Source organism: Indicator indicator, chromosome 2 (assembly GCF_027791375.1).
Source record: "Indicator indicator isolate 239-I01 chromosome 2, UM_Iind_1.1, whole genome shotgun sequence".
Lineage (NCBI taxonomy): Eukaryota > Metazoa > Chordata > Aves > Piciformes > Indicatoridae > Indicator > Indicator indicator.
Genome location: NC_072011.1, coordinates 27,988,941 through 28,001,057, shown reverse-complemented (window position 1 = coordinate 28,001,057; position 12,117 = coordinate 27,988,941). Strand labels below are relative to the sequence as shown.

The following is a 12,117-nucleotide window of genomic DNA, read 5'->3' as shown; positions in this document are numbered from 1 at the left end:
ATAATTCATGAAACTAACACAAAAACTTAAGTTGACAAAAACAAGAATGCATTTTAAGCAAATAAATATCAATGCAAATCAATAAAACATTTGGAGTCAATGCTGCTTTCAAACTTGCAAGTTTCATTTTACAATCAAGTCCATACATACATCTATTTTCCTGGAATGTTTCACAAGGACTTTTAAATGTGAGAACAGGTTAGTGTATTGAAGGCATTTATTTCACACAAACTAAAATTCATAAATTGTCATGAGTAAGCAGACACTGCTTTGCCTATAAATAAACATATTACAGTACCTATAAGAAATAATAAAACATCTAAATATTATCTAACAACTTCTTTATACAATAAAATGCAAGGGGTCAGAAACAGTGACAGCATTTTACAACACAATAAGTGGCATCCAGAATGCTGCACTTACCATTATGAATGCCTGAGTTTTACTTCCTGATGTATTTGCTCTTTCTTAGCTGACTATTCATGAGTTTCATTAGTTTCCTAATTGCATATATACATACACACACACACACATATATATAAGTATCCACTTTATGCAAATGAAAGCTGCCTAATGAAGCTATAATTTGGGGGATTTAAATGCATAACCACACTGCAGGTCGCTTCAGCAATGTTTCAAGCATTATACTACAGAAGAGAATTTGACTGATCACTATCACTGTAACAGAGAGCAGCCAACTAAGAACTATGGTGGTTAGAAAATGAAAACCCAAGTTAATAGTTTGGCCTTAGCTCATGCTACTGTGCTTTTTAAAATTTAGTGTCTTGGTAATGGCCTCAACTAATGCTGGAATGTAATCTGTCCATCCTCTGATGGGCACTTACATGCTTGACTGCAGTACCACATAGGCAGCTGTGGTTCATGAGATGTTGTCTTTCTCTCCTAATGCATTAGTTGTGTTGCAATAATAACATTAAAACGCCTGACATAATTTTAGGAATCATTACAGCAAATACTGACTGCAGGAAATCTGCAGTAGCTTGACCACTGCAAACACACAACCTCCAATTCATGGATGACTACTAAAAAGACAGGATGCAAAAGTGTAAGTCACCTGCTACTGCATGCACAGGTGATCAAAGCTGGCACCAAGTGACAAGAAAATACCTATTTTTTTTTAAATGCCCTTGTCCCTCATGTCCCTCTTGGTTCTCCTTCCTACTTTTGAATTTCACCATCAAATACTCACATCATCAGCTGCATATGTCACTTTTTCTGAAAGGTTTCTTTGCCTGTAAGGGAAAAAAAAAAGTCAACAGGGAAAAAATGTACCTTTCAAATCACATGTTCCATTTAGCTGGGGATAGTCAATGCTCAAAATGTCTGTGAACTACGCATTGTCTGAATACTTTTCAGAACTGCCATTAGTATTGTACCTGATGTACATACTAATACCACAGTTAATCATGAATAAAAAAAAACAAATTAAAGTGCAAAAGAACCTGCTTTAAAAAAGTATTTAGAACATATTTAGAACAAACCCAATTATGATTAATTCACATGCATGCCATTCTAATAATTTGATGCGAGCTTGTAACAAGAGTCTTTCACTTCAGAACATTAAAGTGAAAACCACCCTCTTTTTAGGTATTTGTCTCTGATCTGGCATCCATTACTAGTCCAAAAACTGACTGGGATTGCCAAGGTATTAAAATTCATTCATGTGAGTATGTGTTGTGAGAATAAGCCCTAGTTTTACAATTATGTTTTATTTAAATTACTTTTTGATATACTAATAAAAATTAGTCTTAATGATTGTTTGTCTGGCCCAATCTATTCTGGTTTACACTGCAATTCACTGCCTGATTGCATTATTCTGTACAGCATCAAAAGCAGCAAGAGGGTTCCTTCCCAGGTATATCAAGCATGGATTAATGCAAGTTTCCCCTTCAGGCTCCTTGAAACTTCTTGTCTGCTATGTTTGATGTTGTTTTAACTATATTTTTTTAAAGTTTTGCCAAAAACTAATAAATTTAGAACACTGAATGTACTCTTTTAGAATTACCAGCCAGCATAAGTAAACTAAGGCTCCAACCTGGTTAGCTACTGATAGGGCAAATGATAATGTTACTTATTTCCAACCACCCACCTAGTTCCCCTTCTTTGTTTGTGTATGTTTCAATCCCTCCCTTCTTTCATGTTAAGTCATCTACGGAGAATTCAGCTTGTTACAGCACATACTTGCATCTAATCCCTCTTTTCCTTTTGGATCTTGGAATGCTTTGACACTTCACTTACAGTAAGTGTATTATACATTAGAGATGCAAAGCCAAACTATACTGACATAGCATGAACAGTGTTTGTGCTGACAGCAAATCTCTTCTACAGCATTAAAAATCAACTGTAATGCCATGACTTCTGACAGTTACTACATTACTGTATCTCAGAATTTGTATAGGATAGTGAATATGTTCTAAACTGATTGCAGCTGTGTTACTTCTACCAAGCCACAGATTATCCCTGGCTTGGCAGAGCAGCTATCGTTTTCTATACATGTGAACAAACTTTCAGGCAAGGGGAGAGAGAAAGCAAGCAGGAGGAAAAAAGGGAATAGCATTTAGTTTTTCTAATACCATCATCTTCTTCACACACACAAAATCAGAAAAATCAAGAACACAGTTGTTCTCAAATACACATAACTACTGTTTTCTCCTTATATTAACTATGAGCCAGCTAAGTTCTAACACAGCCAAAATAAATTACCTATCCTGAGATATAGAATGCCCAGCAGCAGCATCAAAAGGTAGTAATGGTCGGATCCTGCAGTGGACTCTGATATTTCCTCTCAGTTCCTAGAGTTAGAATACTAAGTTTTATTGAACACAAACTCCTGGAGAGGACAAATGCATTGGAATTTGTGAAGGAGACATGAACATATATGAAAGCAGATGTTTACAAAATCAAGGCTTAGACTCTGTAGAGAGAAAAAGTATCAATATAATTTCATTTGCATTGAGAAGTGAGGAGAAAGTAGTTGAGGAAGCATGAGCTCTTCAGAGCTCTGGAATGGTGTATCCCTTTCCAATCTGTAGACTGGAGGAAACAAAGAAGGCCTTCAGTCTGAGACAATTTCCTCTCTTCAGGGTACTTCCCCTTGAGCTTCCTCGGATTCAACAGTCTCATTGTAAGTCAACAGACAAGATTACACACTGCATTTCTCTTCCACCAGCCCTGATGTAGATGTGGTATGTAAAATATTTTATACCTTTTCTTCTGTACTGTGTGTTCATACATGACTAAAAAGGCAGTAACTGATTTTTATCTGCAGACTTTAGTTTGCCTAACATAGTGTTTTTCATTCCTTTTTGTTGGCAATCAGTTTTCATCTTCTATTAGGGAAAATAGCTTGCCTGTAATGACTAGTGTCACTGGCATTAAATCCTCACTGCCCTGGGGAGTATCTTTTCAGTAAACTGCAAAACAAGGCAGAGTTTGGAAGTTAAGTATGTTTTAGCAAATAGCTTTTCATTTCCCAAGTACGAGACTCTTGTTCGAAGGAGGTTTGTGTTTTTAAAAATCAGATCCTGAATCAGGCAACCCAAAACTAGTCATTTGGGAGGGTTAGGAGGAAAAGTAAAGTGAAAGTGAAAAAAGGAAAACAGTAATCCCAAATGAACCATCACTAATGGCTGAGCATGATACAGCTAGACATACCTGGAAAACTAAAAGACAATCATTTTGAATTGATAATTTTAAGAATTGTAGAGGAATTTCAGAGTCTGTGAATTTAGAGAAGTTTTGTCCACTATTCCAAATGAATGCTGCTCCTTAGGGCAGTATGCTGCACGAGTGCATTTGGAAGATGTTTGTGCACAAAGAATGGGGTGGGGTTTGTTGTAAGACAAATGTGCCTCAGCAAAGAAACGCATCATATATAGGCAGCTGGGGGAGGTGATGTGTCCCATGAAAAGCATTAGTTTTATTGGGGAAGAAATTATGGACATAATTACAACAAAATGATAAAATACTCTGTCTTAAATATACTTACAACTAAACTGTTATGCAGAGCTCTCCTCTTTTGTTTTTCTTTCTCATATCTCTCTGTCATCTCCTGTAGAGACTGCTCAAGATCAAAAGCTTTTATCTGAAACACTAGAAGAAAGCTGTTTCAAAGAACTAAACTCTGTGACTTTACAAAATTAATTTTCCAGTAGCACCTCATGAAATACAAGCACAAACCTTTTTAACTTCTACCAAACTTTAATTAGGAGAGTTAGCGCTGATTTACTAGACATCTCTGAAAAAGCCTATCAGACGTCAAGCTATCAAATGGCTACGCAGTTACAGATAATTACCACAGGTATGCATGTGAAATACTGAAAATCAATCAAAAATATTAGATATTTAAAGGCAATTCAAATCTGTCAGTTTAATTAGAGTAATGTTATCTGTCAGTGAAGCCTGAAACTTAAACTTGAAGTAACCTGCTACTGGATGGGGCTATCACTTGCAAGGCTCATGACATATCTGCAGATTAATAGATTGATGCCAGCTAACTTTGCAAGAAGCTAATTTATCATTTATCCTCAGCCTCATTTTCAGTGCTGCTAAACCTGTAAAACATCTATAAGGTTCCCTTTTATAATAGGTACTTAAACATCCTGGGTAGGATTTCATAAAAAGACTGATCTTTTGAACCCAAGGGAGTCTCCTTCACAAAACCAAGGAGAGCAATACAGGGCATTGTAAAAACCTTCTAAAACCAATAGGTTTATTTCAACCCAATTACAGAATCACAGAAACATTCAGGTTGGAAAATATCCTCAGGATCACCAAGTTCAACTGATAACCCTACTCTGAAAGATTCACCCCTAAACCATATCCCTAAGCACCCATGGATCCAATCTATTCAAGTCCCTCTGTAAAGCCTCCCTACCCTCATGAAGATCAACATTCCCATCTAACTTGGTGTCATCTGCAAACTTACTGATGACACACTCTATGTTTTCATCAAAGTCATCAATAAAGATGTTAAACAGAAATGGTCTCAACACTGAGCCCTGAGGAACACCACTTGTGACTGGCCACCAGCTGGATTTAACTCCAATGTCACTCTCTAGACCCTTTTGCCCAGCCAGTGCTTTATCCAGCAGAGTGTGTGCTCATCCAAGCCATCAGCAGTCAGTTTGTCCACAAGAATTTTGTGGGGAACAGTGTCAAAGGCTTTCCAAAAGCCCAGGTAGGCAATATCCACAGCCTTTCCCTCATCCAATAGTCAGTCATCTTGTAATAGAAGGAGATCAGGTTGGTCAGGCAGGACTTGCCCTTCAGACTGACTGGGCCAGATCCCCTGGTTGCTCTCTGTGTGGCATGTAATGGGGCTTGAGGTGACCTTGTCCATGACCTTCCCTGATACTGAGGTCAGACTGACAGGTCTATAGTTTCCCAGATCCTCCTGTCTCCCTTTCTTGTAGTTAGGTGTTACATTTGCTACCCTCCAGTCCATTGGGACCTCCCCAGTCAGCCAGGACTTCAGGTAAATAATGGAAAGTGGCTTGGCAAGCACATCTGCCAACTCCCTCAGCACCCTTGGGTGTAGCCCATCTGGCCCCATAGACTTGTGTGTGTCTAAGCAGCATAGCAGGTCACTGCACATTAACACTGATGCAGCCTTAGAAAAAAAAAAAAACATACACCCCAGAAGGCACATAATGTGTCTATAAAATTGAGTAAAAAGCAAACATTTAGGAACCCCAGTGGGAAATCAATCTCTCCAGCAATTAGTGAGCAGTTTGAAGATGTAGAGTATCAAGCAGTCAAAACCATGGTTTGAGAGCTGAGTTAGTAGGATGGCCACCAGCTTCAATGTGCGCTACTCACAAAGAAAGGAATACACTTAAAATATCAGCATGTCACACCTATGATTTATGCTCTCTCATATATATTAAAAATTAGATCATTTCAAGGGACATTTGTCTACACTAGAGATTTCTCAAATCTCATTTGTGTAATCCCCACACTGTTCGCCTCCAGCTCATAATGTTCCTCATCAAGTGCATGCATTCAGGGGAAACATGATGTCAATAGTTGGGGAATAAAAGTCTCAGAATCAAAGTCTAGGAATTTCATTATGAAAAATCCTTTTCTTGCATCCTGTATGTGGAGTAACACTAGTGTGTCTTGGGTTGGAGAATCAAATGCAAATATGTTAAAACAAAATTGTCAAAAGTGACTCTTAGATGCACTGGCCCTTAATCATACAGTATTTTTCAAACTATGAGCTTGGAATATATTGGTTTTTAAATTAAACTCCATAATAAATATCTTCATTTATAAACCTTTGTGCTCACACTTTCAGTTCTTGAAGTTTCTTGAATAAGCAGTAAAGCAATAGGAGCTAAGGGTAATCTTCCATTCTTCCAGTCTTGAGAGAAAAAACCAAAAATTACTAGTTTGTTTCAATATTTAAGTGGCTTCTTCATGAGGACTCTGAGAAGCCTACTGCACATTATTGATCCAGTTTCAGTTAACTTAGGCTCTACTCTTTTAGGTTTTTTTCTAAGTAGTCTTCCATAGTGAAGATGACTGTGGAAACAGAAATCAGCCTTGAGGATTTCTAATTTGATCCCTTGGCTTTAAACCAGACAGGTGAAGGACTGCAATCTTTAGAAAAGGAGTCAAATTGCTGCAGTTAGCAGACAGTACTTTGATGTTTCTAAGAGTGAAGCATCATTTTTAATATCTATCTTCTGTAAAGCTTTAAGTGCAGCACAGAAAAACGTCTTGAGCAGAAGCTACAAAGAGCAAGTTTCCTAATGTATGAATTATTTCTAAACTTTTAATTTTTCTGAAAGTGGAGCTATATAGTTATAAACACTTATTTAACGTACTGCTAGTTTTCTGCTTGGCATCAGCTTCAAGCTCTTGAGTTATATATTCATCCATAATCTCTGGGCAGCCACTGAGTGCTTCCATTTAAAAATACTAGTAACCCACTCTTCGTTATTAAGAGAAGTAGCCACTGACATTCCTTTCCCCCATGCCTTGCTCATCTCATTAATCTATACGGAAACTTTCTGGGAGCTGGGAATGATGGTTTTTCTGTTTAAATGTCACTGAGCGCAGTTAGGATCTTCATTAATCATCAGACTAACAGTGTGGAGGAGCAACAGTTTGCAAAGATGTTCAGGATTGTAACACTTCTCTAACTGACAGTCCTGGTCAAGAAGCTTTTCATTCTTTCCCATTCAGTGCTTCACCAGACCTTCCCTGAGCTTGCACAACTGCTTCCATGGTCATGTGGTGGTGTTAACACAATCCTGTTAAGTAATTTCTGTCCTAGATCAGTTCCCTGGTCTGTTTTGTGTGTGGTCACACCAGCATAATGGAAAGTTCCATGGTGGAGACATGAACAACAGGAACAGCGTAACCTAGCATAGCCACAACCTACCACAGAGATGGATGTGTAGTTGATCCCATAGTTTCCTGGAGTCTTTAATGCTTCTTTCCATAGTAGATTTCAGTTTAAAAAGGAGGTCAATTTGACCAGGCCTTTTTAGGGTAATCAGCTATCCCAATTTAGTTTTGAATTTTTTTTTAATTCATCTATATTCTATAAACTGGGCTATAACATTATTCTTTGGGCTGCTGCAATAATTCTGCTGCTGGATCTAAGCTACCTCTCCTCCTCTTCCTCTACTGTACACAAAGAAGGAAAAACTTTCCAAAGCCAAAGGTAGCTGAGCTGGTGAGACTGCTGTGAGCTGACAGTAAAAGATGATGGTAGCTCACAAGTACAAATCATCACCACCATGCAGAGCTCAGCTTTCTTCATGAGAAGCACAGCATGTAGGTGCCATGGGCATAGCATGGGCATGCCCATAGAATATTGGCAAAGTGGGAAATAAGCTCCTTACCCAGTTTTTCTGCTTCTCCACCCCAGAGGCAAAGTGTCCTGGAACTGCTAAGGATATCTGCTGGGCTGCAGCAGCTTTCACAAAATATTTTAGTAACTTCTGGCAGCTCCTCTGTCACATACTTACTCTGACAGATTTTGCTCCTTTGTACCTGCCACTTTACCAAGCAGTGAGAACAGTGGCTTCCCCTCTCTGAAAAATGTTTTGCATGCACAGATGCTCTTGTTTCCTCTTTCTGATAATACCTGCATGGTGAAGCAATCTAAAGAGTCATCTTAATTTTTTAAAAATTTGTGCCCTTCCAGATATCTGCTGAATTTATTCATTTGCCTCAGTAGTATCGTTTGCAGTCACATGGCCAGCATTTTTCACTAAAATGATAGCAGCTTTGTTTATGAGGAAAACAGTCCTATAACAAAAAGGATGATGAGCAATTCTCTCTCTTAGGAATTGCTACTATTTAAATTTCAGTGGGAAATGTGGGTTTTCAGACTGTAAATAAATGTTTTAAGCAAGGGACTACTCACGTTACAGTAAAGTTTTACAGTTTGCCTTATGTCAAGTACAGCATTGAAATTACTTGAATGTTTCTTCTATAATCCTATTCTTCATTTTCAATCTCTATTTTTTATTTAAGTGATAATTTTTTGAGACAATATATGTTATATGTAATTTAAAGATGGCAGTTCTGTCACATTTAACCTTATCAATAGAATCTCCCTCCAAAACATTTGACAGAACTGAAAAATAAGAAAAGTTAAAATATAGGTCATCCATCTAAGTACCAATACACTGTTTTGTCATAGGCAAGGAAGCTTCTCCCAGTTATGATTTCATAGAACAATGCAGCATGCAGTGCTAACAGAACAATCAACAGGAATTTGCAAGGCCTCATAAGGAATACTTACTATTTATTTACACCACAATAGCTCAAGTGGCAAATCCAACCTCCTATCTGTTTATTTAGCCCCCTGCTTCAATAGGGAAATATACACTTTCACCTAGGGTTGATTTTCTGTTTTAAGGACAGCTTGATTAAGCATTTTATCTACACATACTGTAATCAAATCAATTTTGATCACTAGGTTAGTACATAATATACAGGGACATGTTCTTCAAACATCCATCACTACAAATGCTCTTTGTTGCTATTAACATGAGTAGTCCCATCAGAATCAAATCAATCTCCAATTTAAATGCTTCAAGCAAAACGCAAAGCAGGAGAAAAATGTACCTTTTAAATGGCAACACATGGACATCAAAGATTATGATGATCGTAAATTTGTGTATTTGTTGTTAGCTCATCAAGCTGCTGAGCTTCGAACAACATAAGCTTTGTATGTGTCATGTGCTTCTCAGGCCTGGAAGGAGTTCCACCAGAATCAAGGACACTGAAAGCAGGTGCACAGATCCATGCCAAGAAATGCAGGTGTAGGACAAATGCACTTGGTGCTGAGGGCAGAGGGGGCCAGTGCACTGCAGGGTCTGCTTTACATGAATTCCAAAACAGTAGTATGTGGTGTTAATACCTGCAGTCTAGCAAGTGGAACTGGTTTTGGTTTGGAAGTAAAATTTTCTCTGTAAAATATAGAGAAATATTTAAAATCCAGTCTGTCCTAATTTTCAGATAAATTTCAGCCAACCAACACATTCTTTTTTCAGCTGTTCTAAAACAGACAAGATAACAAGCCTGAGAACTTCAGATAAAAGCATGTTACAGCTGAGCCAATGCACAGCAGCAGTCTAGTAGCAGGGGCATTCAACACAAAAGCTAAACCCAAATTACCAGTCATAATCTCCGCAGAGTTATTTTCACTCTTTCTAAAACATCAAATGTCCTTGATGATCTAATGTCAAACAAAAAACAACTGCTACAATTTCAGTGACACATGTCTCAAAAATCAAACTCAGGCTTTTAATGTTGGTAACATTGTGGATATTACATGCTTGACATGCAAGTGCAATGAGCCTTACCTCGCATTGCTTCCTTTTGCAGCTGTATCCCTTGGACTGCTGTCAAAACTTGGGAAAGATAAGTCTTGCTTTGACGTTGAAAGTCTTTTGAAAGCTCAAGAGCAAATGAATGGAGACTCTTCAGGTCTTGTTTAAGCCTCTTCTCAAAAAGAAGGAAAAAAAACATGTTATAAAGATACAAACCCAGTACTTAAGCAAGAATCAGTATAACGCAATTATGGTGAGATATCAGAGGCAGGAACAATCTTCTACTTGATAAAAGGAAGACTTCAGGAGTGTCTGTTTCAGCATGTTTAAAGAAGGATCCTACAAGATGTTTACCAATGTAATTTCCTAAAGACTTCAGAAAGATTTTATGGATCCTTACCATCTTATGGTACATAATTCGACCATAATACAGATTCAGGAATAACAAAGTCTCTTTCTTATTTCATCAAATAAAAATATGTGTGAACACGTGTGTGTTCTGTCCACTTAGAAGACATATACAGAATTAGAAAGGAAAAGTTGTGATCCATATATCCCTTATTGTATTAATTTTCCACAATTTGATCAGGAGGTACTTGATGAGCTTCGCTTGAAGTATTTTTTTAAGTAAGCCAGTTTTATGCCTTCCTATGAGAACAGATGTATTTTGAAACATCACAAACCTTATTGTTTAGAAAAATATTTCTATCATGGGTACAACTCAGCATAACATACCTGAGGAGATTTTTAAATGTTTTTAAGAACAGCTTATGTTACCTTGAAAGTACAAATAAAGTAAAATCAAATTGATCTGATTTTAGGACTTTTTGACATTGAAATCTTGCAACAAATATGTAAACCCATCTGTAAGATAGGCTTAATAGTACCTTATCCTACAGAAGCACTGTGAAGTTTTATCAGTCAGCCTGCTACAGTGTCACATATTAGGTGGCCTTTTATTTTTCCAACTGTGGTATTAATTTCAGTGATAAGACAATAATCTAAACCAAAGGGAGAAAATCACTGCATTTATCACTCTCAAAAGCTATGGAATGTAACTGGGACAAATTTGAAGGATTTTTTATTAAGGGTGTGGGATTATCAGTTACACAGACTTTTACTTAGAGAGTTCTGCTCTCTCCTAACACTCATTGATCTCTAATAATAAACCATCCCTATCCACTGGCATTGCACCCCAAGCAGTTCTGCCATTCTAGCTATCCAAAAGTTTAAAACGCTGCTGCAAAGGTTACTGAGCAAAATCACCATAATTAGAATAGAACAGAACAGTTCAGTTGGAAGGGATCTCTAATAATCAACTAGTCAAATTACGTTACGATTAAGCTACATCAACTGTTAAGAATCACCTTTCCTAAGATACTTTTCAGTCATTTTACATAGGCATTTGGTTTTGCCCTGAGAAAAGCTGATGTTTGCTGGTGTCGCTAAAGAGAACCCACTTTTCTACTGAGTAACTTAAGGAATAAGTACTTCAACAAAGGAAATTACTTTGGTACTGGTAGTACAGTTTGAGTATCTGGTGCAAAATTAAGAGAAACTAAAGTGAGCATACAGCAAACTACTCCCTCTTGTGAGGTCACCAGAGCAGAACTCTTAGTAAAATCAATGGAGCTCTCCAATGCTTTTTTAAAAAGGATCTGCCTATCTGGCTAAAGTATTATCTGGGGTTAGGGGATTTCTGTATCATAATCAAATGAGAGATTGCAAGGTTTTGATTACAAAAACGTCTACCCCACTTGTTGATGGCAGCCTACACAGAACATCCTGGAGCTCACTTATATCTGCTTCACAGGTGACTCTGCAGCCTATTTCAGCAAAATCACTCTAAGTTTTAAGCTAGCTTAAGAGTTGCTATACTTCATTGCAATGAGCACAATAAAGCCATAGATCATATGGCTGATATATCATATCTGACCATTTTCTGGGTTCTACTCTGGGTTCTACTATACTTGATAAGCACATTTTTAGACTGTGCCTATATTATTACTAAATGTCTTTACCTTTATTGCTCCATGCAGCTGGGTTAGAACAGAACTCCTTTGCAATTTCTGCTGCTGGCCATGAGCAGAGTAGAGCTGCAATATTTCGTTAGTGCTTCTTCCAGCCAATCCTTGATACTTTTTAAAAGAAAAAAAAAAAATCACCTAAAAATTAGTTTAAAGCACTCATGCTTTCTCTTGCATTCTGTTCCCTTTGTCCCTGTTAACATTTGTAACTCCACTATTTGATTACATGTGATGTTGTAAATACGTAATTTCTTTGCTTTTAACTGTTACCT

The 12,117-nt window shown here is 37.4% G+C and overlaps 1 protein-coding gene across 1 annotated transcript in view; it reads right to left on the bottom strand.

Annotated features, from left to right (window-relative positions):
* Positions 1 to 12,117, bottom strand: part of KIF25 (kinesin family member 25) — a 43,940-nt gene that overhangs the window by 28,036 nt on the left and 3,787 nt on the right. Inside the window, exons 3-7 of the mRNA XM_054399209.1 lie at positions 11,840 to 11,956; positions 9,852 to 9,990; positions 4,010 to 4,113; positions 2,725 to 2,813; positions 1,211 to 1,253 (exon numbers count right to left, since the gene is read on the bottom strand). Of these exons, the coding sequence (XP_054255184.1) occupies positions 1,211 to 1,253; positions 2,725 to 2,813; positions 4,010 to 4,113; positions 9,852 to 9,990; positions 11,840 to 11,956 (492 nt within the window). The remainder of the gene's footprint in view (positions 1 to 1,210; positions 1,254 to 2,724; positions 2,814 to 4,009; positions 4,114 to 9,851; positions 9,991 to 11,839; positions 11,957 to 12,117) is intronic.